This window comes from Pelodiscus sinensis, chromosome 3, assembly GCF_049634645.1.
Source record: "Pelodiscus sinensis isolate JC-2024 chromosome 3, ASM4963464v1, whole genome shotgun sequence".
In the NCBI taxonomy this organism is placed as follows: Eukaryota; Metazoa; Chordata; order Testudines; family Trionychidae; genus Pelodiscus; species Pelodiscus sinensis.
Window position 1 is genome coordinate 151,515,163 of NC_134713.1, and position 25,343 is coordinate 151,540,505.

At 44.0% G+C, this 25,343-nt stretch overlaps 1 protein-coding gene and 1 long non-coding RNA gene across 2 annotated transcripts in view; one reads left to right on the forward strand and one right to left on the reverse strand.

Annotated features, from left to right (window-relative positions):
- The window catches only part of SPATA17 (spermatogenesis associated 17), a 252,327-nt gene that overhangs the window by 152,849 nt on the left and 74,135 nt on the right, over positions 1-25,343 (forward strand). Inside the window, exons 8-9 of the mRNA XM_006137342.4 lie at positions 5,460-5,608; positions 23,234-23,369. Coding sequence (XP_006137404.2) covers positions 5,460-5,608; positions 23,234-23,369 — 285 coding nt within the window. The remainder of the gene's footprint in view (positions 1-5,459; positions 5,609-23,233; positions 23,370-25,343) is intronic.
- On the reverse strand, positions 1,674-15,967 carry LOC112543759 (uncharacterized). Its single transcript, XR_012902933.1, has 5 exons — positions 15,669-15,967; positions 14,142-14,197; positions 11,891-12,061; positions 5,441-5,556; positions 1,674-1,935 (listed from the first exon to the last, which is right to left on the reverse strand). It is a non-coding gene; the product is annotated as an uncharacterized LOC112543759 (long non-coding RNA).

Genomic DNA, 25,343 nt, shown 5'->3' on the forward strand with positions numbered 1-25,343 from the left:
TTTGAATAGGGCTCTGCATTCTCTCGTGTGTGAATCCCAGGAAGGTATGTAAAGGATAGGCTAAGGTGGGTTGTGCTTGAGGCTGTGCCATTGTTATTATATAGCAATTAGGCAAAGTCTAATTGCTGAATCCCTTTGTAGTGCAGTGGTCTGGGTGCTTACCCAGGTATGTGGGTTTAACTTCTTCCTCGGCCTCCTGAGAAGGGACTTGAGAAGCTGTCTCTGAAGTGTACATCTGGATGCTGGACTAAGAGGTGGCCTGTCTGCGGTGGGCCTAGTGTTTGCTGCCTCATTTGGTTCTGCTGCTGTTACACATTCATTCCATATTCATAGAGATCATAAGGCTAGCATGGATCCTAGCAGTTTGGGTGTGTGCTTAGCATTAATAGGCCTAGGGTTCAAATCCCTCTTGATGAGAAGGGAATTTGAACCTTCATCTCTTGTCTGTCAGCTGAATGGCCTAAGTGCTGACCCTTGCTCTGCTCCACTTTCAGTGTATATCTATAGGGCCAAAGCCTCAACAAACAGCCCTGAGTAGTTTATTGGTGGGGTGTGTGCCTGCCAAGTGGGAAGTTGGGGTTCACAGCCCTTTCTTCCTTGTTGATCTCTTACCTCTCGAGTTACTGGCCTAAGAACTAAGCTATTCTTATCCTAAGGAGGTATTCTAATGTGCTGGCTCCTGCAGTGTTTCTTTATTGAGGATGGGCCACTGTCATTAAAAAAATAAATAGTCATTGAGCCACAAGCACCCCATGAGTCTCCCTGTATTCCAGGGGTGTGGGTGTTTGTCCTTTGAAAGGTGCAAGTATTAGTTCAAATCACCTTTATGCTCCCTGATACAAGGTTTGAACTTTGATCTCTTACTTGTCAAATAAATGGCCTAAGTGGTAGGAGGTGGAGGCTCCTTCACTTTTTTTTTTTTTTTTTTTTTTGATGGCTGGTTACATTCAATAAATATGAAATGAGAATTGGGCCACTTATCTCTTGTGATTCCCTCTATAATCCTGTGCTTTGGATACCTTTCCCAGCAGCAAGGAGGTGCAGGTTCAAATCTTCTTTCAGCTTGTTGAGAAACGAGTGGCAGTGTGATTTAGTACCATCAAGTGTACCACTTTAACTATATATTCATTGGGGCCCCATAAGCTTCCAAAGCCTCTGTGGTATAGGGGATAGGGTGAGTGAGGTGAGTGCCTCTGGATCAAATCCCTGCTCTGCCAGGCAGCTGGGCATGTGATGTGAGTGCATATGTAGCTGATCAAGAGGCCATTTGCAGCTTCTCTTGCTCTTTTCATTAAAGAGTAATTGCGGCTGCGCAGTAAAACCCCCACTCACTCTTGTCCAGCATGATCAGGTGACAAGCCCAAGATTGTGGCAGACCTCAAGGTGGGGGCGGGGGTTGGACAAGGATGGCTTACCTCAAAGAACCAGTCACCTAAGAAATCCTTGTGCAAACCCCTACTGAACAGTAGCTGAGGGATTTGAATCAGGAGCTCCTATAACCCAGGCAAGTATCCTAACCACTAGACAAGAGAGCAAGTCTGTTCATCTGCTGACCCTTGACAAATCATTTAACGGTCCACTCCCTAGCAAGAAGATTTATCCTACTCATCGCAATGCTCAAACTGCATATAGAGCTTTTGTTTCCTGGGGAAGAAAGAGGACTGTTTAACTCCGATCCTTATCCTGTCCTGATCTTCCCATAAAAGAGGCTTTTTCTCCCCTTAAACCAGAACTCCTGGGATGCTGAAAATCACTGGAAGGGCAGAGCTGTTTGTAAGAATCACTCATCATAGTACTCATCAGCCTTGATATTTAAATTCTCAAATGCATGTAGGTGAATGAATTTGCATTCTGTCTGTATTAGATGTTTCTAAAATGTTTATCTCCAGGCTTATAAGCTTCCTCCAAATATGTGATTCAGTGGAAATGGCAAATCTGCAGATTATAAATGAAAGCAAAATATTATTTTAAAATATTAAATGTTTCTAATGACAAAGCATTATTTTATTAAGTGCACAGTTACACTTTTTTACTTCCATCGGTAAATACTACTCTGTTAATTTCATTCAAAATATAAACAAAGGAAAAGGTGGAAGATGAATTAAAGATGGAAAAAGCCTATTTTGATCATCTGTTTCAGCAGTTACTCACTGGAACACAAGTGAGGAATTCATGATAAAAAAGAAAGACTGTGTCAATTGTTTGTGTTTATCACTGTAGTTCATGCATCTATGCTTTGCACAGGTTATTTTATTTACATAGCAACACCAACCAGGTCACTTGACACTTTTCTTCTCCTTTCAGTCATATATCTACTTTATGCAAACATTTTGTAGTACAGAAAGAATAGTAGGCATGTCTACACTAACAGGTTATTTTGAAATAAATTATTTCAAAATAATAATTCCTGAAATTCCTATTTTGAAATAAGCTTATTCCTCTTCACAAGCAGGAGTTATTATTTCAAAATAACAAGGCCATTATTTTGAAATAACAGGCTTGATAATGTGGACTCTCTCCTTGTTATTTCAAAGTAAGGGAAGTTATTTTGAAATAACTCTCCAGTGTAGACATGCTCTAAATGTTTAAAACTGTTTTCTACATCTCTCTATGACTGGACAGATAGAGGCAAACAACATTTACAGGCAGTCCCCGACTTACACCGATCCGACTTATGTAAGATCCGCACTTACGAATGGGGCTTTTTTCGCCCCGGAGCTCACGGGCGGCGGGTCGCCGCCCGTGACCTCCGGAGCGAGAAAAGCTTCTCCCAGTCTTCCTGGTCTGCTGGGGGGGGTCCAGCAAAGCCGCTGGACCCCCCCAGCAGACCAGGGATACCTGAGCAAAGCCGCCGCCTGGGCGGCTTTGCTCGTTTGCCCGGGAGCAAAGCCGCCCAGGCAGCGGGACCCCCGCCGCCTGGGCGGCTTTGCTTGGGTGTCCCTGGTCTGCTGGGGGGGTCCAGCGGCTTTGCTGGACCCCCCCAGCAGACCAGGGAGACAGGAGCAAAGCCACACAGGCGGCATCCCGCCGCCTGTGCGGCTTTGCTCGGGGGCAAAGGAGCAAAGCCACACGGGCGGCGGGGTCCCTCTGCCTGTGCGGCTTTGCTCAGGTCTCCCTGGGGTGCTGGGGGAACTCCCCCCAGAACCCCAGGGAGACAGGAGCAAAGCCGTACGGGCAGCGGGGTCCCTCCGCCTGTGCGGCTTTGCTCGGGTCTCCCTGGTCTGCTGGGAGGGGAGGGGGTGCAGCTAGTGTGGCCCCCTCCCCCAGCAGACCAGACTTTTGTTGTGGGACGCCTCGGGTAGAGCAGCTGGGGTGCTGCCGGGTTGGTCCTGTGGGAACCTACCGGGCAGCGCCCCAGCTGTTCTGTCCCAGGCTCCAGATTCAGGAGCTGTTGAAACTGATTAGGCTGATTCCAGGAAGCTGGGGGCAGAGCAACTCTGCCTCCGACTTCCTGTAGTCAGCCCCTGGTCAGTTTCAGTGGCAGCAGCTGAATCTGGAGCCGGTTCCGACTTACATACAAATTCAACTTAAGAACAAACCTATAGTCCCTATCTTGTACGTAACCCGGGGACTGCCTCTACTATTTTCAGTAAATTACTTTTGTACTTATTATTCCCTTGCAGCCTAAAACTTTTTTTTTTGTATGATCTTTAGAAGAGCTATAGCAGTCCCAGTAAAATAGATTTATTCTGTGTATAAACTTTTTGGAAGTAGGTACAGAGAAAGCTTGCCAAAAGCATAAAGATTATGGTTGCTTGTTCCTTAAAATCTTTAAAAGGGACTTGACAAACATGGTTCTGTGCCTTTAAAAAGTAAAGTTCCAATAAAAATCCATTAACTACTTTCAAATATAGCAATCCTCCTGTCCAGCTGTGAAAAGTACTAGATGATACTTATTTGCCATTTGTGTTATTTACGGTCCATGACTTTTATGGTAACTGGTTCCTATTATTGGTTTCTATTAATGTAAAACATAAGTGAACATAAATGAGGCGTGAATCATTTCTTTTTATTAGCCCCACAGTCTTCACTCACTGCTTGCAGTAACTCCAGCTGTGACTTGTTAGTGATAACCTATTTAAAGAAGGAGATCTTTAAGAAAAAGGGACGTGATCAGGATTGTTTGTTCATTCATATTTTCAGAAGGTTTTCCTACTTAGTGAAAGCTCAACAACAATATAAAGAAAATAAGATTTGATTAGCAACATTGCTAAGGTCTGAGCTGTCACTAATTTGTACTGAGTTTAATATGGTATTAATTACACTCCAAATGAGTTTCTACTGGCTACTACTAAAACCAAGATATAGTGTAAGTCACTTTTTCAGTTCTGCAAAGAATTTTCTGCTGCTATAGTCCTGTATCATTAAATGGTACTTATTAAACAATATGGTTACACATTTTCAAATAAAATACACAAAATTGTCAAGAAACTAAACTATAGGTCTATAGATTTTTGTGGTGCCTTGAAATTAAATAAATATATAAATAAATGTCAACTTTAATTTTTTAGAAAAAAGGCTTTAAGCAAAATACACCTTTTTAATATGTCTTGTCTGCAATTTTACTAGAAGAGTTAGTTCTATAATCATTTTTTGAATCCTTTCAAAGTGTCTCTGCTCTCATAGGTATGTCTGCATAGCAGCATTATTTCAGAATAACTGACATTATTTTGAAATAATGTTGAGATGGAGGACTTCTTACTCTGACTCCTGTAACCCTCATTTTAAGAGGATTAAGGGAATTTCGAGAATGTTCTTCCTTAGACTTCTTGCTATATAGACAGCACCAAAAGCCAAATTAAGCTATTTCAACTTCAACTACGCAATTGATGTAACCAAAGTTACATATCTTAACAAAACAAAACTAAGTATTCCTAAACAATTCTAGAAGGCTATGTCTACACAGCAGCATTATTTTGGAACAACATCATTTATTCTGAAATAATGTAATGTGCATCTACATAGCAAGCCCATTATTTCTAAATGAATTCAAAATAACAGGCTTCTTACTCCAGCTTCTGTAAACCTCACTTCGTGAAGAGTAGGGGGAAGAGTGTTGTATTTTGAAATAACTGCTGCTTACACAGTGCCAAAAGTTGAAATAAGCTATTTTGACTTAAGCTATGCAATTAACATATATCAAGTTGCATAGTTTATTTTGAGTTTAGCCCTGCTGTGTAGATGTGCCCAAAGTGCCTCTTTTTTCTGTGAAAGATATACATTAATTCTTAAAGAATTCTACCAGTGCACATTTCTCATTCCCTAGCTAGGGTTTTAGAGCATATTATCAACCATCATGTTGTCTACAACTATCAGGATGAACTGCTTTAATTAATCATTTTGGAAAAAAATCTTGCCACTGTCCCAGCTACTTTGCACCTTCTTTCATCAGAGATATGTCACAAATAATAATACATACAAAAGAAAAACAAACATTTACCTTATCCTATACCTATCAGGGGCCCTTCCGTGATACTGCTGAAGTATTGCAACAACGCTACAAACCTTTGGAACCAACCTTGCGAGTGGCAACATCAATCAATTCACTTGAGAAGGCTAGAGAGGAGATTAAAAGAGAGGAATGGAGAAACCGCATAAATGACAATAAGTAAGTTCCTTATTTTTTCTTATATTTTTATGAGAACATTTGCTTATTCCGCTGATTTCAGAAACCTTTCATGTCTGACAAAATGAAATGTCATATTTAACAGCTCTGTGTTCTTATTTAAATTGTAAACTGCTCAGGACAGAGACCTTGTTTTGTTAAATTAAGTGTTCCATACAAACCTATAGAAAGACATATAATAAGAATGACTTTCTTGATAATTGTTTCTGAAGTATATCACAAAAGTGCCGGCTCAAGCCATTCTTGCACCCCGGGCAGCGGGTGCGTGGCGCATGTGCGGCTGTGCCCCAGGCTCACGGTGCATGCACAGCCCCTGCTCCCCACATGCACAGCGCCCGTCACAGCTGTAATCAGGTGCCACGTGGCCCCCGGCCCCAGGCTGAAAGGGGCACCGCGCATCTTACAGCTGCAATCAGGAGCCCCCCATAGGTTGGCGCCCCAGGCATCTGCCCGGCTAGCCCGCCCCTTAATCCGGCCCTGCCCATATAGCTCCCCATAAAGTAGAAGATGTCCCTCTCCTTCTCTCTTTCCCTCCCACCTACCAAAATAATGCTTTTCCTTTTTATAAAGATGGAGTGATTTTACTTTCCACTTGGCTAAGAGTTGGAAATTGGAACACCCACTTTACAGATTAGCGTCTGGCATGAGACATCACCTGCTGGAACAAATAGTTTTAGAACTCTTAGCATGTAATACCAACCTTAGGCTATGTCTAGACAGCGCCATTATTTTGGAATAACTGACATTATTCAGAATAACATAGTCTGTACATCAAGTGGTTATTTCAACATAATGGTGAGATACTGTCAAGCTAGAGGACTTCTTACTCCAACTCCTGTAACCCTCATTTTACGGGAAGTAAGGGAAATTGAAGGAATAGTGCTCTCCCTCAGATTTCCTGCGATGTAGTCAGCGCCAAAAGCCGAAATAAGCTATTTGACTTAACGTACCTTGACGTAGCTAAAGTTGCGTACCTTATTTCAGCTTTAGCCCTGCTGTGTAGACATGCCTTTAGAGACCTACAAAAATATGTATAGTATGATGAGCAAAACCTACTTCATCAGATAAGCGGGATAGGGATAGCAGAAACCCAGAATTTATAACAGAAAAAGAATTGGGAAAAAGGTACCGGTGCTAATAAGGCTAATTAAGTGGGCTGGAACTGTCCCATATGTAGCTTTTGATATAAAAATGAGGTATTAAATGCTGGCTTTATATTGCAACATCCAGTTAAGTATGTAAAGACTGCGTAAAACTAGCTATTGTTACTGCACTCAGATGAATTGGAGTGAAGTTCACAGAGGCATGGGTACATATGTAAGGACTACAAAAGAAAGAGGATACTTGTGTAAATGAGACCTATCAAGTCATGGTGGAAGTGGCTCCTTCACAGCATTTGATATGGAAATGTGGATATTAAGAGGGGAAATTCTGAGGGGTAAGACAAATTAACCCCGTGACCTCTCTTTTCAACATTTTTTGCTATCAGTGTGACAAGGAGTCCTGTGGCACCTTATAAACTAACAGATGTATTGGAGCATAAGCTTTCGTGGGCAAAGACCCACTTCGTCAGTTGCATGTAGTGGAGAGGAGAAACTGCTTTTGTAGTTGGCTAGCCATTTAGTCTTTGTTTAATCCTAAATTGATGGTGTTGAATTTGCAGATGAACTGTAGCTCAGCAGTTTCTCTCTGAAGTCCGGTCTTAAAAGTGTTTTTGCTGCAGGATGGCTACCTTTAAATCTGCTACTGTGTGTCCTGTCCAGGGAGATTCAAGTGTTCTCCTACGGGTTTTTGTATATTGCCATTCCTAATATCTGATTTATGTCAATTTATGTCAGTTTATTCTTTTACGTAGGGACTGTCCAGTTTGGCCGCTGTGTATAGCAGGGGGGCATTGCTGGCACATGATAGCAAATAGATGTGCAGGTGAATGAACCAGTGATTGTGTGGCTGATCTGGTTAGGTCCTGTGATGGTGTCGCTGATGTAGATATGTGGGCAGAGTTGGCACCGAGGTTTGTTGCAGGGATTGGTTCCTGAGTTAGAGTTACTGTGGTAGACTAACACGGCTACCCCTTTGATACTTTGCTGTCAGTGTAATTATAGTTCTGAATGTTCCATCTTGCTTTGCTGAATTCATCTTTCTTACCAAGATTAAGGAATTATTTGGTGGGGTCAAATTCCACTATCTAGCTAGGTCTTTCCTGAACAATGAACGCTAGTGGCGTGGTCTGCTTTTAAGGGAAATGGCTAGTACTCTTTCCAAGAGGATGAATTCCTTCTGTTCTTCTTATCCATTACATTTTTTGCTAAAAAAGTTTCAAAGTGAGCAACTGTCCAACTACTAACTTCTGCTTTAACTCTCCTGTAATAGAGTGGGACTCACCATCATAGTGCCTCCTACTGATCACCCTGGGAATTGGCTCTGCAGTGCTGGATGCCCCCTTCTGGCCAGTGTCTTGGCTGTTGGTAGTTATTCTCCACCACTGTGTGTTAAGACCCACATCCCTCCTAGACCATGGCATCCTTCCACCTGGGTAATGCCCTGCTGCAGTGTCCCCATGCTCAGGGGTCCTCCCTCTCCAGAAACTTCCAACCCTCTATACCCACCTTGCCTCAGTGACCCACTGCCAGTCTTCATCTAGCTTCTGCCACAGGGGCAAACTGCAGTGGCCACTGATAATTGGCAAGGGGGGTGTGGACCTGTTGCCTTCCCCTGCCTTGGCTGCTTTCCATCAGCTCTAGTAACCTCGGGTCTTGCCTCAGGTCCTGCAGCCTGGGAGTTTGCTTGGCCAAAGCTCCCCAGCTCTGCCTGCCTTTCCCCAGCCCTGCTCTGAATCAGGAAGCCTCTAGCTTCTTTGGCAGCCAGGTCTCTCCTGCTCTGCAGCTAGAGCAAGAGTGAGTTAGACTTTACTCCCTCCAGGAACCTTTACAGTATTTATACTGCCCTCAGCTGGGCCCTAATTGGCGTTAGCTGCCACAGCTGCTGAGTCCACAGCTCCAGCCCTCAGCTGGGGTTTCACTTTTCAAGGGCCAGTGTGGGGCAGACAGTCCATCACACCCTCTTTGGGGAAAGATTATGGAAAAATTTGTGACCTAGATAGATAGGCACTGTCTCTATAGAATGTGAGGGTCGGGAGTTGGATAAATGGTAACAACATTTAAAGAACATTTTATTTTGCATTCAGCTAAATGCTTGAGTAGGATTTTTTCTTAAATAAATAATTATTTTAATGTCTTATTTCTGGATGATACAATTCACTGTATTTCTGAGTTACAACGAAAATAATCACTGTATTTGTCACACAGATCTTACACATCTCAAAACTTTTTTCAAATTATGTCTGCTTTTTCAAATGCTTTGCAACTTTAGCAATTTGCATATTTTCTGGACTGTTATTGTATTATGATAAACAGGGATTATCATATATTTTCAGATAATGTATCCTTAACAATTCAACTTCTATTTGTAACTCTTCCATTTATTTTAATTACTAGCACAGTGTGCAACATTTATTAATCAGCAGAGTCTTTTTAAGTTAAAATACTAAATTAGCTAACCCCATTAACACAGAATACTCCAAACAAGCTGTAATAGGAGAGGTAGTTACTGTGTAAATCGTATTATACATGCGGGTGCTCTAGGGCACAGTTAAGCATGATTACCCTCTTTTGATCCAGTATTCCTCTGCTTCTTCCAGCTAATTTCCAGTGGAAATTTACAAAGTGGTGCCTTCATTTTTCTATCTTAATTTTTCTAATGAAGTTCTGGTACTTTATAACACTGGGGATGTAGATAATAAGTCTGTGTATAATTAAGAAGTTCTAGAATTTTGTCTGCAAAAGAGATTTCTGTTGCTTTTGTTTCATACAAGTAGGCAGCTATGCTTTTTTCCCTCTACCTTACTCCATTGCAGACCTTGATTAAACAAAAATGACCAGAGGATTTCTAGATTCAGACATCAGAACACAAAATAATTTATATAATAAGCACATCTCTGAATTGGATACACATTTAGTGTAGAATAAAATTATGAATGCTGAATAAGTTACTTATCAAATGGTATCTCATTGAAAGAAGCCAGCAGTGGTGCTGGAGTTAGGAGTACTGCCGCACCTCCTGACTTGAAGTAGTAATAGCAAACACCAAGGCTGCGTCTACACTGCACCCCTTTTCCGGAAAAGGGATGCAGATGAGAAAAGTCGGAATTGCAAATGAAGCGGGGGATTTAAATAACCTCCGCTTCATTTGTATAAACATGGCTGCCGCTTTTTTCCAGCTCGGGGCTTTGCCGGAGAAAAGCGCCAGTCTAGACGGGATCTTTTGGAAAATAAAACCTTTTCCGAAAGGTCCCTTATTGCTCTTAAAATCAGGAATAAGGGACCTTTCGGAAAAGGCTTTATTTTCCGAAAGATCCCGTCTAGACTGGCACTTTTTTCCAGCAAAGCCCCGAGCTGGAAAAAAGCGGCACCCATGTTTATGCAAATGAAGCGGGGGATATTTAAATTCCCCGCTTCATTTGCAATTCCTACTTGTCTCATCTGCATCCCTTTTCCGGAAAAGGGGTGCAGTGTAGACACAGCCCAATAGTTTATATCATCAGCACTCCACTATACATTTTTTTCCAGTGTAACTGGTACCCAGACTAGATGGCTGCATCTAGACTGGCAAGTTTTTCTGCAAAAGTGGCTGCTTTTGCAGAAAAACTTGCCAGCTGTCTACATTGGCTGCTTGATTTTGCGCAAAAGCACTGACGTTCTACTGTCCGAAATCAGTGCTTCTTGTGCAAATGCTTTGATGTTCCCATTCGGGCAAAAGCCCTTTTCCGGAAATGCTTTTGCGCAAAAGGGTCAGTGTAGACAGCTGTAAACTGTTTTGTGCAAAAAAGCCTCGATGGCTAAAATGGCGATTGGGGCTTTCTTGCGCAAAACCGCGTCTAGAATGGCACGGACGCTTTTCCGCAGAAAGTGGTTTTGCGGAAAAGTGTCCGTGCCAATCTAGACGCTCTTTTCCACAAATACTTTAATGGAAAAACTTTTCCGTTAAAAGCATTTGTGGAAAATCATGCCAGTCTAGACGTAGCTGATATGTCAAATGGATTATACTGTCCTTATTTTGTAAATACATCTAGTTATAACATGCATCATTATGGGACAAGTTATGGCTATTCCTGCACAGTTATATTAAGGTGAGAACAGCCACAGAGCTTCCTACCTTCTCTGAGTGAAAAGCAGAATGGGATGTTAACACTGGTGATAGTACTTAGGATGCATCTATCTTGCACCGTTATTTTGAGATAAGTGTTATTTAGAAATAACAATGCGAGTGTTTACATAGCTATTCTATTATTTCAAAATAATTTAGAAATAACGGACGGCTTATTCCAAAATCTGTAAACCTCATTCTGTGAGGAATAAGGTCTATTCTGAAATAGCTGTTTTGAAATAAGGTGCATGTAGACACTCCACTGCTGCTATTGCAAAATAGCTCCTCACCAGGGCTATTCTAAGTGATTCTTCCACAGTGCTCCTGCGACTCTAAATTGAGATAGCATGTCTACATTAGGGAAGCCTGCCTCAGACTAATTTTGAGGTTTCCCTGCAGTGTAGACATGCTATTTCGAAATAAGCTATTTCGGAATAACTATTCCAGAATGACTTATTTCAAAATATGCATGCAGTGTAGACATACCCTCAGTGTCCCAAGGAGGGCACATCTGAAGGGTGGAAGAATAACTTCAGATTTGGCCCCAACTTTGAGGACTAAAAATTCATAAAGTTCTTTATTAAAAAAATAATTAATTTGCATGTGCCAGATGGTACTGTACAGTGCAACACCCATGACAAACTATCTTCCTGTAGTTGATGTAGAAATGCAGCACACTTTTCTCAGAAGTGAGGATAAAGTATGAAGGATTCCTGACATCAGAGATCAGGCCCATATTCTGTTGCTGCCAGGTCACTGAGTATTTGACTGTTGAACAGTCTACCAAGTCCACTCACCGCAATAAGCCCCTTTTAAGCAGGCATGGAGTCACAGCTCCTCACTAGGCTAGTGTTTCCATTGCTGGATGGTGGTTTCTCTGTTAGGTAACTTGGCCCTTTGGTTAGGTCTTAGTCTTTAGTGCACCCATTCAAGGTTCACAATTGTCCAAATATAAGTTCAAAAAAACCTCTCTTTAACTGAAACAAAAGCTTTCACCCTGTTTGGGACTCTTTTTCAGCCAGTCTCCTTTTCTATTATTCAGCATCTCGCCCAGCTTACATATCTTTCCTCATTTTCCTCCTTGTTGTAGTCAAGATCACTTCCAGGCTTTCCTGCATGAAGAGCTTTCCTTCCTGCTTACTCAGGGCCTTGCAGGAGCTTTGTTTGATCCCCATCCTGTGGTCAGTTCCTCTGGAGATGTCAAGCTGTGCTAATCAGGATACTAGCTGGCTGAGAGAGAAGCATTACTGTGAATAGCTCCATGTGGACAGTTATTGTGGACTGTGATGTGTCTCTGAAATAAAGGTCAAAGACATTGTCTCCAGAAGGGGAAGCCTAGGGGCACCACTTTCTCTCAGAGTGGGGAAACAGAATAGACTGAGGGAACTGAGATGGGCCACTGTTATATGTGTACTCCAGAGGGGTCTGTGATTCACACACTGACAAAGGGGCTTTCATCTGTCAAACAGAGAGAGTGTAGGTACACGCACCTGGCCAGAGCGGGGGTGCATGTGGGAAATGAGTGCCAACCTATCACAATATGATTACCAAGAGAGAGCTGACTCCAGCTCCATTCTGCTACCACTACCTTTAGTTATGGGAAACATTCAAGATCTTGTGGAGTTCCATCTTAGTCACATCAGGAGGCTGGGAGCCCGATTTAAGATACTGCTGGAACAAGTTCTTTAGATCTTTGCTTGCATAGACCTATCAAGTCTACACTTGTGCAGTTAACTGGCATTGATCTCTCTGTCTGGATTTAGTGTTCTCTAGATGTTTTCCTTTCTTTGTCAACCTCTCCCCTTTTCTACCAAGTTCAGAATATATGTTATTGCTGATTTTGTGAGCAGCTATGTTAAAAGTATACATGAAGCTACAAATTTCTGTATCAGTCTATATCAGGGGTGGGCAACAATTTTTAATGGGTGGCCACTCCAAGATTTTGGCAAGTGGTCAAGGACTGCATTTCTATGAAAGTGGTACGGGGTCTGGGATGAAGGTTGGGTGCACAAGGGAGCTTGGTGTAGGGGACTGGGTTGCAGGCGGGGACGTGGGGTCTGAGAGGGAGTTTGGGTGAAGGAGAGTGTTACGATCTGAGATAAGGGCTTGAGGTGCAGGGTCCAGGAGGGGGTAAGGGTGCAGGAGAGGATTCTAGACTGGGGAAGAGGCTCTAGCAGGGAGTGCAGTATCTGGGCGGGAGTCATGACCTGCATGAAGGGGGTGCAAAGAGTTTGGGTGGTGACCTGGAGCAGGGGAATGAGTTGCAAGGTCAGGGAGGGGGTGTGGGTGCCAGAGAGGATTCTGGACTGAGGGAGGGGTGTAGGAAGAGGTACAGGGTCTGTGAGGGAGTTGTGACCTGGCAGAAGGGGGAAAGGGGTACAGAGGGTCTGAATGATGGACTAGGGCAGGTAGTTGCAGGGGAGAGAGGGGTGAGGTTCCAGAGGCAGACTCTAGCTGGGAGGTGCTTACCTAGGTGGCTCCCAGCCAGCAGCCCTGCAGGAACCTGAGCTGCAGTCTCAAACTGCTCCACATGGCTCTGCTCTGGGTATGAGGGGGGAGAGGGAGGGAAAGGAGCTGGCTTCACGCGCTTCCCCTGCCCCTGCCCCAAGCAAAATTTCTCAGCTCCCATTGGCCAGAAATTAGTCAATGGGATCTGAGAAATTTTGCTGGGGTGGGAGCAGCGTGCAAAGTCTTCCTCCTCCCTGTCTAGCAGTCCAGAATTGAGAGCAGATGCTTTTTAAAGCATGAGCTTCTCTCTTCCTAAGGGTTTTGGCAAGGTGGCTGGATCCAGCCCGCTGGCAGCCTCTTGCCCACTCCTGATCTATACTATAATTTTTCTGAAGTTTTGAGCAAATTTTTCTGAAATGTTGATCAAATTTTTATATATAATTCCCAAGATATACTTTAGCTATTCTGTTTTAAAACAGATACAGAGTATTTTAAAATCACATTCTTTACTGAAATGAATACACAACGAATATCAGAGATTCTTGCTGAATGTAGGAGGACTTCAATTTTTCAAATATATATCATCCTACATTCTGAGTGACATGGGTCAAGGAACCACACTAAGGATCTGATTACGGAGATGGAGACATAAAGAGAACAGTACAAGCGACAGTTTATTTTATGCCATTCTATCTATCTACACTATTACTCAAAAACTAATAAATATTATTAATAATTTCCAAGTACAGAGACATACTCCAGAGAGCGTGTAGTTAATGTCACGCACATCAATATATGCACTTATCTGTTTTCAGATATTCAGTAGAACACAGCATAAGAAATAGGCATTTATGATACTTACTTACATACATGTTCTATTGTGTATCATTTCTCACATAATCCAAATATTGTTTTGAGCTGAAAATCAAGATTCATAAAATCTGAGTTACTCTGAGACTATTTGCAAAAAAAAAGAAAAAAAAAAGGCAGAGTTGAACAGTGATCTAAATTAAAACTACAGTCTTTTAAAAGATCTGTCTATAGGGTTGTAATTTAAGATAGTAGACTCTGAACATCATTTTCATTTAGTTTATCCTCCACTTTTCTCAATAAATGGTATTTTACAAAAAATTAAAATCTGTTTAGTATATAGGCTTTACAAACACTGTATGCTCATTGAATTGTGAATGTTATGGCTAAACTAAATTCCATGCATATATGGGCAAATCCTTAAACTTCTAGCCTTGTCTTCTCAGCCATCCACTCCCCTGAGAGAGCCAATTTTCTTTCATGTCTCAACAAAAGAAAAATGTACTATTAAAATGCAATTCAGAAGTGATAAAAAAAAACCTGTAAGTGGAGCAGCCGGTTCTCAGTACCTTCTGTGTATACTCTGGGACACTGGGGCCACATTAATTTTTTGTGCATGTGATGTCCATCCCATGTGCAAATTAGCATTACAAGTACCATAATCTGTCTTATATGAGAGCCACCTGTCCCATGAGTGTTTACATTCTTCTGTAGCTTTGTATTATTTAAAGCCCTGTTTCCTATGTGTTTTTGTTTTGTTAATTTTATATAATATTTGGTTGCAATACTGGATGGAATAAATTTATGTTACTAGTGAGGCACTCAAAAACTTACTTTTTCTGCAGGAGAGATTGTGGCTGGAAGATTCATTGATAAAATTTACAGTTGCTAAAATACTGATTTCTCCCAATAAATAATTTTTAAAAACCCATTTAGCAATCCAAAGATAGAAGTAAGAGTTTTATCACCATGTGATAGGCTGACCAGCAGAGATCTGCCACTTCCTACATGAGAAAAGCTTGGTTCAAAACTCAGAGCCTAAAGCAGCTTGCTACCTAGATGAGCCGTTTGGAGAATAGGACAATTAGGACTCGATAGTCCGAATAAGACACATGGAGACAAGTCAGGAACAGTAGTACGGTAGTACGGGATCCTGCTGATGAATCCACAAATGACCACTGAGATCCACAGCAGGCTAAACAGTGCCCTAGTCAGGGCATTAAGGGGCACCACTGAGACAACCTGGCTACTAATTTGATATTGTAAGGGAATCTGTTCCAGGACCTCCCTGGGGCACTATCTACTAGGGATGTAAAAAGTTGTTTAAAAATGTAACCTTGTAACCACTAAAAATCCTACCAGTTATATGGTTACACCTGCTGCAGACTTTGCAGTATAAAGCATATATATATAATAAACTTTATACTGCAAATCCCCCAGTGAAGCTGGCTCCCTGGGAACAGGGCCAGCAGGGGCCTCCCCAAGGAGCCAGCATGTAGCTGTAATGGATACAGTAAGCCGATGCTTATCGAGTAACTGTTTAAAGGGTTACACTTTTACATCCTTACTATCTACTTACCGTGAATGGAGGCATTGAGCCATATCCTCACATCCTAATTCAGCTGACCACTAAAGCTCAGTCTCGCTGCCTCTCTTGCCTGCCTAGTCATTATTGTCTGATACTGAGACTATTTCAGGGATCTCTTGAAGAAGTTCTTGGGATCTCCTCAGAACATGAAGATTCTACCACCAATGTCCCCACAGAAGAATTCTGCGTGGACTCCTGACAGTTGAAATGACAGTCTAGACTTTTACACAGACATGCACAGGCTGAAATCGTGAACAGATACCACCACTTGTCCCATAACCACAGTCATACAGAACACAACACTGTCTACTGCCTCAAAAACACCTCTGACATCATAATCTAAAAGGCTGAGAAAGAAGGTGCTGTAGTCATAATGACTATGTCAGATTATGAACAGGAGGTATCAGGCAACTCTCCCACATGACATTCTGCAAGCCACTACCCTCTGATTCCCCTGAGGATTAACAAAATAAATTATTTGCTCGAGAAACTCCCTGCAATAGCATGGGACTAAATTTACACAGATACACCCTAGAAGACCAGTAGTCTTCTATCTACTATCTGAGATCCATAAACCTGGAAATTCTGGATGCCTCATTACTTCAGGCATTAACACTCCTATAGCCGGTTGACCAGCTATGTGGACTTTCTCCTCAGAGTCTCTCCTATGCTATCAGCACTCCTAGCTATCTTCAAGACACCACTCCAATGCATCAGTGATCTTCCTGAAACATCATCCTGACCACCATGGATGTAGAAGCTCTCTACACCATTACTCCACATGAGAATGTACTACAAGTTGTCAAGAACTGTATCCCTGATGATGCCACGCCATACCTGGTGACTGAGCTATGTGACTTTGTCCTCACCCACAACCATTTCAAATTTGGGGACAATTTATACCTTTAAGTCAGCAGCCCTGCTAGGGGTACTTGCATGGTTCCACATTATACCAACATTTTTATGGCTGATCTAGAACAATACTTCCCCAGCTCTTGTACCCCAGCACCAATCCTCTACTTGTGCTACATTGGACATACAGGAAGGAGGCCCTTGAAAAACTCCACTGGGATTTCAACAATTTCCACCCCACCATCAATCTCAGTATGGACCAATCCACACAAAAGAGCCACTTTCTGGACACTACAGTACAAATAAATGATAGTTACATAAATACCACCCTATACCAGAAACCTACTGACCTCTATTCTTGCTTACATGTCTCTGGCTTCCATGCAGGACATATCATCTATCCATTGTCTACAGCAGTGTCTTTCAAAATGGTCTGTGGACCCACCTTGAGAAAGCCGCTACCAGGCTGCTCCAGTTTGTTTACTTACCAGCTCCGCAGCCATGGAGCCTTGTAGCTGCCATTGGCTGTGTTTTGCCATTTGCAGCCAAAGGGAGCTGCTGGAAGCAGTGGCCTGGGACACAAATCAGACATTAAGAAAGTTAACACACATACAAATAAGAGAATATTTTAACCTCCCTGGGTACTCAGTGAGGGTATGTCTACACTACAGCGCTATTTCGAATTAACTTATTTCAAATTAGTTAATTCAAATTAAGCTAATTCAAAATAACGCATCTAGACACAAAAACTAAATTGAAATGGTGTTTTTCTAATTCGAAATAGCATGTCCACATTGAGTGGACCCTGAATCGAAGGTAAGGCTGGCCGGAACCAGCGCCAGCAGGGCATCAGGGTCGGACTTAGTGTGTGGGGCTGCTGCCTAAGGCTATCCGAGGTCTGTGCTTAAAGGGACCTGACCCCCCCATCCTGGACAGACAGTTCTCAGGTTTCTCTGCTTGCTGGTCTACCTCGCTGAGGGACAGCAAAGCATTTGTGTCAGAGAGTGCTCTGCTTGCCCGCACTTGGGACACCATGGCACTCTGCTACATGGAACCAGACCTGCCCCTGGGGACTGTGCTGCATCTCATGGACACGTTGCCAGCAGCCTGGCTGCACTGTCTGTAGGCTGCCATCCGGAAGGACCATCAAGGGGCTGTCAGGATCCAGGGGGCCCTGCGGGAGAGCTTCCACCCTGAGGAGCGCTAACAGTCTCCCCAGTCTGCCCCACTGGGGGCTTGTACTCCATTTCTCCCTCTCATCCTTCCACTTACCCTTCCCTAGCCCCCCCCCCTTCCTGATGTCAAATAAAATACATGTATTTTCAAAAATAGAAACTGTCTTTATTTAACACAACTGGGGAGATGGGGGAGAGAGGGCAGGAGAGAGGGTGGGAGAGAAGAGGGGGAAAACTGGGAGGAGGGAGCTGGAAGAGGGAAGCAAGGGGAAGAAGGGGAAGGGGAAGCTCAGGGCTCACGGTTGGGGGGTCTTGCCAAGCCACATGTCTCCCAGCACGGCGGGTGGAGAAGTGGTCAGTTCTCCCTGGGGACACAGTGGATGATGCCCAGCACCCCCTGCGAGGTGAGGGCGACTGTGCCCTGCACTGTCAGAGCCGATGTGCTTGCACAGAGGCCATGGTTGGCATGTCCGGCTCTGCCCAGGAGGGGGAGCTGCCCCGAGATGCACCCATGCCCCTGTGCTGTGTATAATGTGGCCAGGGTGGGGGGGAGATATCCCCTGCCCCTGTGTAGAGGGGGCGTGTGAAGGGAAGACGTCCTGCTGTGTCCCGCCCCGAGGTGGGGAGCGTGTCGGGTCTCTTCACAGACACATGTGGCTATCGGGCCACATCTCCTGTGTAGCATGCAGCTGGAGCCATCTGCCCAAGGGTGGCATGGCACATGCCCACACATGCACAGGTGGCTGCGTGATCCGTGGGAGACATGGCCCACGCGGTTGTTCCCTGGTCTCCCTCTCCATCTCCCCCCCCCCCCCCCCCGGGTAGGGGACAATGCTGGCACTTACCTGGTATGGCCTTCCCAGACGACCCTGCCGACTCCAGTGCCGGGACAGCTGGTGGTGGCCCCTCTGCTGCACCTGGGTCAGGGCTCTCAGTTCCCGGCTCGCTGCCCCCTGGGCTGGCGTGGACTGCCCCACTCCCCAGAATTCGGTCGAGGGAAGGGAAGTAGGGGCAGGTGGCAGCCTCTGCTGTGGTACCACCCCTGGTGGCCCTTGTGTATGCCTGCTGCAGCTCCTTAACTTTCAGGCACACCTGGTCCTGGGTGCGCCTGTGTCCCTTGCGGGCCATGGTGGCTGCTATGCGACCATAGACAGTGGCATTCCTCTGACTGGTGTGGAGATCATGGACATTTGGGGCCTTCCCCCACACCTCGGTGAGGTCCATGACTTCCGCCCCAGTCCAGGTGGGCGCGTGCCATCTACGGCCCCTGGCTGGCCCCTGGATGCTAGGGGACTGGGCGGGGGTTGGCTGGCTGCCACTGGCTGCCATTGTGCGGCCACTAGGTGAGAGTCTGTGGCTGCTGGCAGGCCTGGCTCTGGCATGTGCCCAGTGGCCAGACTTTACCCCTTTTAGGGCCCCGGGACTGGAGGAAAGGAGAAGAGTTTTCCTGTTTGTGCTCAGAGTGGCCACCAAGGGAAACTGAGAAGGGCTGGAGGCCCCCATTTCGAATTAAGTGCCTACACAATACTTAATTCAAAATAGCTATTTTGAATTTGGCATTATTCCTCGTAGAATGAGGTTTACCAAATTTGAAATAAGCGCTCCGCTATTTTGAATTAAATTCGAAATAGAGGTTTGCATGTGTAGACGCTATTGAAGTTCATTCGAAATAACTGCTGTTATTTCAAATTAACTTTGTTGTGTAGACATACCCTAACGGATTTAAAAGTAGCCATCCTTCTACAAAAAACTTCAAAACTAGACTACAGACAGAAACAGCAAATAAAACACAATCAAATTAGGATAGAGTAAGGAAAATGGACTGAATAAGGATTTAGAGTGGTTATCTCACTCTCCCAGAAGACAAGTAAAGCCATGAAGCAAAAATTACAATCTGTGATGGACCTTGGAGAAATTTAGGAATCCTAAATTAGCCCTTTATTTTCAGTTATTTAGTTTCCTGGGAATATATTAGGATTTAATATGTTTGAAAACAGGAAAGAATTCCATAATAAATGGAAAATAAAGGGCAGCAAGTGTGTTGTGGGAGTGGAGTGCTGGTATTCAGAAAGGCCAGGAAGGAAGGAAAGTCCCCAGGACACGCAGGGTGCATCTCCACCGCACACTTACCTTGAAATAAGCTATGCAATTTGCACAACATAAATTGCGTAGATTATTTTGAGGTAATTTCAAAATAGCTTATTTCAATTTGACACTGTCTACACAACATCTGCATCTTTTGCACGTGCTTGTTATTTTGAAATAGATTTCAAAATAATGGGTGCACTATTACTGCGTACACAGCATCAGTCTTTGAAATAAAGCAATATTCTGAAATGTCCGTTAACCCTCATGGAACAAGGGTTTACAGGAACACCAGAATAGCGCGCCTGTTATTTCAAAATCTATTTTGAAATAACGAGTGCACTCAAAAGACGTGGAATAGCTATTTCGGCATACTTCTGGTATCCCAAAATAGCGCTGCAGTGTAGATGTAGCCACAGACACCAAGGGGGGGGGGCACTCACCATATGGAAGTTGAAGCCTATTCTCATCTCCCACCCTAATGCAGAAGAAGGAAACAGGAATGCTGAAGGACCAGGGACATGGGAGGAGCAGGCCCCCTGCCCCTGTACGTGCAGGCCCCCTGCCAAATAGAGCCCTCTGGATTCCGACTCTTCAGCACAGTCCCATTCTCTTCCCCCTGCAGGCTTTGTCCAGCAGGCATTATCAAGCTGCATTGAAGGGAGCGAGACAGGCAGAGAGTCTGGTCCCAGCAGCTATGACCACTCCTGTGCTGAAGGGCTCTACTGAGGAAGGACTCATAGGCTATGTCTACATAGAAGAGTTATTTTGGAAGAGAGTTTCTGGAATAGTTTATTTTGAAATAGCACATCTGCACACAAAACGTATATCAAAATAGCGCTTAGCTTTTTCGAAATAGCGCATCCGCACTGATTGGACACTGAATCACATTCAAGGCCAGCCAGAATCAGTTTAGGCAGGGCATCAGGTCAGTAGTTGCTTCCTGTGTTTGCTGCTTAAGGCTATCTGAGGGTATGTCTATACTACCACCCTACTTTGAAGTAGGGTGGTTAATGTAGTCAATCGAAGTTGCAAATGAAGCCCGGGATTTAAACATTTGCATCTTGCCGGGCACCGCCATTTTTAAATCCCCGGTAGTTCGGACTCCGTGCCCGCGGTTACACGCGGCACGGAGTAGGTAGTTCGAATTAGCTCTCTAATTTGAACTACCGTTACACCTTGTGGAACTACCTAATTCGAACTACCTACTCCGTGCCACGTGTAGCCGCGGGCACGGAGTCCGAACTACCGGGGATTTAAAAATGGCGGCGCCCAGCAAGATGCAAATGAAGCCCGGGATATTTAAATCCCGGGCTTCATTTGCAACTTCGATTGACTACATTAACCACCCTAGTTTGAACTAGGGTGGTAGTGTAGACATACCCTGAGTCTCGTGCTTAAAGGGACTCCCCTGTACAACCATTTTCCCGGTTTCCCTGCTTGCTTGCCTACCTCTCTGAGGGACAGCAAAGCATTTTCTCTTCTTGATCTGGTTGCCCTGCTTCAGGACACCACAGCACTCTCCGCCATGACTGACCACCGGGTCCACTTCACGGACATATATGTTGGGTGGTCAGGGAAGGAGCATAATGCATGTGTCTTCAGGAAGTATGTACCAGAAGCTGCACACTGGAACTTTCTTCCCCGACCACAACATCAGGTTCGGGGTTGTGGACATGCCTGTCTGCCTGGTAGCAGATGCAGACTATCCCCTGCAGCCATGGCTCAAGAAGCCATACACCGGCCACTTCAACCCCTCGTGATGGGCATTTAATGCCATGCTGAGCAGGGCTCACATGGTGGTCAAGGATGCCTTTGGTTTAAAGGCACGGTTTAGATGTCTCCTCGCCCGCCTGGACCTTGGGGAGCACAACATCCCACATATGGTGGCTGCGTGCTTATGCAACTTATGCGAATGGAAGGGAGAGGCTTTCTTGCCAGGGTGGGGGGTAGAGGCTGACCACTTAGGCAGGGCCAACGAGGAGCTGTGCATGGCTGCCATTCGGCAGGCCCATCAGGGGGCCATGCACATCTGGGAGGCCCTGAGTGAGAGCTTCTCCCCGGGGGACCAGTAACACTTTCCCCTGGTCCGTCCCACTGAGGGCTTCTGTTTCACCCTTCACTGTTGTCCCTCCACTTACCCCTCCCTTTCCCCCTTTCCTGTTGAAAAAATAGACACACCTTTTTTTTGGAAAAACTAAACACTCTGAATTGTACATAACTGCGGGATCAAAGAAACTAGGGAGAGACTAGGGAAAGAACCTGGGAGAGAGGAGGAGAGAGAGTGGAAGAAGAGGGGTGTTGAAAACCACAGGTGCGGGGACCTTGGTATCTCCAGGGGTGTGTGGAGGGAGAAGCAGGAGGGGGAGAGGGAGTGGGAGGAGAAGAGACAGCAGTAGATGGAGCAGAGGCTGGAGCAGGAGGAGGCATCGTGCTCGGCTCAAGAGAGTGCACATCAGTGCACAGGGAGCAGCCCTGCACAAGCAGTTCCTGCCAGCTCTCCCGCTGTAGCTTCAGGTCCTCCTCGACCCAGCTGTGGATGTTTTGGTGCAGGGCCCAAAGTGCTGCCAGGTGCTGCCTCTGGTATTTGTCCATGAGACAGGTGCACCTGCGGAAGCCTCGGGTCTGGGAGGCTGTCCCGCTAGTGTTGACCGCCCTCCTGTTGCATCTTGTCCAGCTGTGGAAACAAAGAGTGATGTTCAGTAATCGCGGGGGGGGGGGGGGGGGCGGACAGTGCCTGAAGCCCAGCCCCCATCTGTGAGCCGAGAGCAAGAGTTCTCTGCTCTGTTACAGGCGATTTGCTTAGAGCCAGGCCATGTGCACTCTGGCCATTTGGCCCAAATGTCTCCGGGAGTGGGGACTTTCTTGAAACTGTGGGTATGCCTGTGTGCCATGTGCAGGACTGCTGAGTGAGTGCATGTATGTGTATGTGTATGTGTGTGTGTATGTTCCCTGCCTCCTTCTAGAGGTGGCTTGTGGAGGGAGGGTGTCCCATCCTGGGATCAGGAGCATGGCAAGCCTCTCCAGATATCCTATGCCCAATAGTCCAAGGGTCCTCTGTGTCTGGTGTAGACACACCCTATAGTGAGTGAGAATAGCTGAATTGGGCCCTCAGGGTTTGGGATGTAATTTCTAAAACAAACTACAGTTTAAATATTTTGTTTATGCAAATGAATCAAAGTTACATCTTCATGTAAAAGTTTCCATTCCATCATATCATCACTGTATGATTCTGTAATGTGGCACCACTTCTTTAAAAAAGAAAAGAGCTCGGGAGAGAAAATACATAACTTCTATAGCTACACATGAAAAAGTTAGTGGAAAGTGTGTTGGGTGTATATTCTGCTCATCTCTTTTATTCAGTATTTATACCTTTGATTTACAATACTACCTCCTGCAGCCACAGTAGAGTAATAATAAATATACAAATATTTTATCTTTCAGATTTTTGCCATTTTCTTCATGTCATAAAAACCAGGACTATGACCCATTAATTCATACATCAAGCAAATATGGCCAAATGACTTATGGAATCAAACATTTCCGAGAAGAACACTATGAGAAATGGATAGCAAACAAGGTGAGTCACTGTAATATTAAGCAAAGTGGTAGTTTTCTAGATTGTTATTTTATTAAAATCTGAAAGCATTGGGCCTGGTCCAAAGTTTATTGAATTCAGTGGGAACATTTCCAATAACTCTGGTGGGCACTGATCCAGGACTTCCAGCAGTATAATGGATTTGCCCTTTAAATGCCTGATTCTACAAGGTATTGAGCTTCTTCAACTCTCTTTGAAGTCAACTGAAGTTGAGGGGACTCAGCTCTTTCCAGGAGGTGCTTGACACTTTATGGAATAAGGACCTAAAGTTATTGGGGGAAAATGCTTCTGATAAATACATTGCTGGTAGTTTGTGCACAAGGTATCCTGTTTTATCTGCTGCTTTTTTTGATCTGGTAGAAGAATAAATATGAAACACTTAAGTGAACACAGCTGAAAATCTCAACAAAAAGGGAAACAAACTTTAACAAATGTTTTTCTTCTCCAATCATCTGCTCAGTTTTAAAAATGAGCAAAGATCTATTGTTTCCATAAGATAGTTTCATCATTGTCTAATTTGCCAAAAACCATATCCAGTCTTTCTATTTCCTAACACTATATGATGGGATGTTTCTCAAAACTTTTAATAATATATACATATCAGGAATTCAATACAGGATAAGATGTCAAAAGTTTAAAAGCTCCAATCGTGTAGATCATTAATCACAAAGTATGAAATGGGGAGTGGGGATGTTGAGAATTGAACATTTGCTTCTTGGCTATTTTTCTAAATTCTTGTCAGATTTGGCAAGCAAAAAATTCGATGTAATCTCCCAGTGGACTTACGTTAAAATGAGTGAAAGAAAATAAAGCTATCATATCTCAATTCCTTCTAAACCAGAGCCTGGTTCTGTCAATGGGACTTCTTTGTATCTGGGTTAGGAGAATTGGTCTTCTGGTCATTTGTACAAATTAGAGGCTCAGTGAGGATACAATTGAATAAATCAGAAAAAAAAAATCTTCTAACAGTACTGGATGTTCATATCAGGTCTTTAAATAATGTCAGTTATAACAATGTTTAAGACATGTTTAATCAGTTTTCAAGCATGTTTTCCCTGTAAATGCGATAAGGAATCCTGTGGCACCTTATGGTGTGTCTAGACTACAGGGTTTTGTCAACAAAAGTGGACTTTTGTCGACAAAACTATACCTGTGTCTACACTGCCGCCAAGTTCTGTCAACATAACGTCGACAGAAATTGGCAGTTTTGTCGACGGTGGTAAACCTCATTCTATGAGGATTAACGCCTTCTGTCAACAGAAGGCGTTATTGTATCTACACTGTCCTTTGCGTCTACACTCTGATGTCGACAAAGCGGCTTGCTTTGTCAACAGAACTGGATGTAGTCTAGACGCTCTTTCTCGACAGAAGCTTTGTCAACAAAAGCCTGTAGTCGAGATGTACCCTTATGGACTAACAGTGGTATTGGAGTATAAGCTTTTGTGGGTAAAGACTTTCTTTGTCAGATGCAACATTTCCCTGTAAATGTACGCCCACACCTACAAAATCAAAAGCATATTTACACACGAGATAAAGTGTCAAGAACCCACAGTTTTGTAAATTGCTTTTCTGTTTTTCCAGTAAAACTTCTCTAAAGAAAGAATCATATTTGTTTTTTGTCTGCAATTACAGGAATGATACTGTAGCTAGCCAACCTTTAGTCTGTTAAAGACATGATTGCTCTCTCTCCCCCACCATCTCTCCAGTTTTAAAACAGTAATCCTCACAAATGTTTCAACTTGGCGCTGAACATAAGGGTGAGAGCAAAAGGAAAAAGGAATTCTTGATTTCTAAAATAATGTTGACACTACATTTTGTGTTTGCTATCAAATGTCTGATTTGGAAATTAAGATAATTAATAAGCAAAAAAAGTTCTTTCCCCAACTTTTACAGTCAACATAGTAAGACTGCAGTATTTTAACAATTATTTTTACTAAACTGCAGGTAGGCCAATAC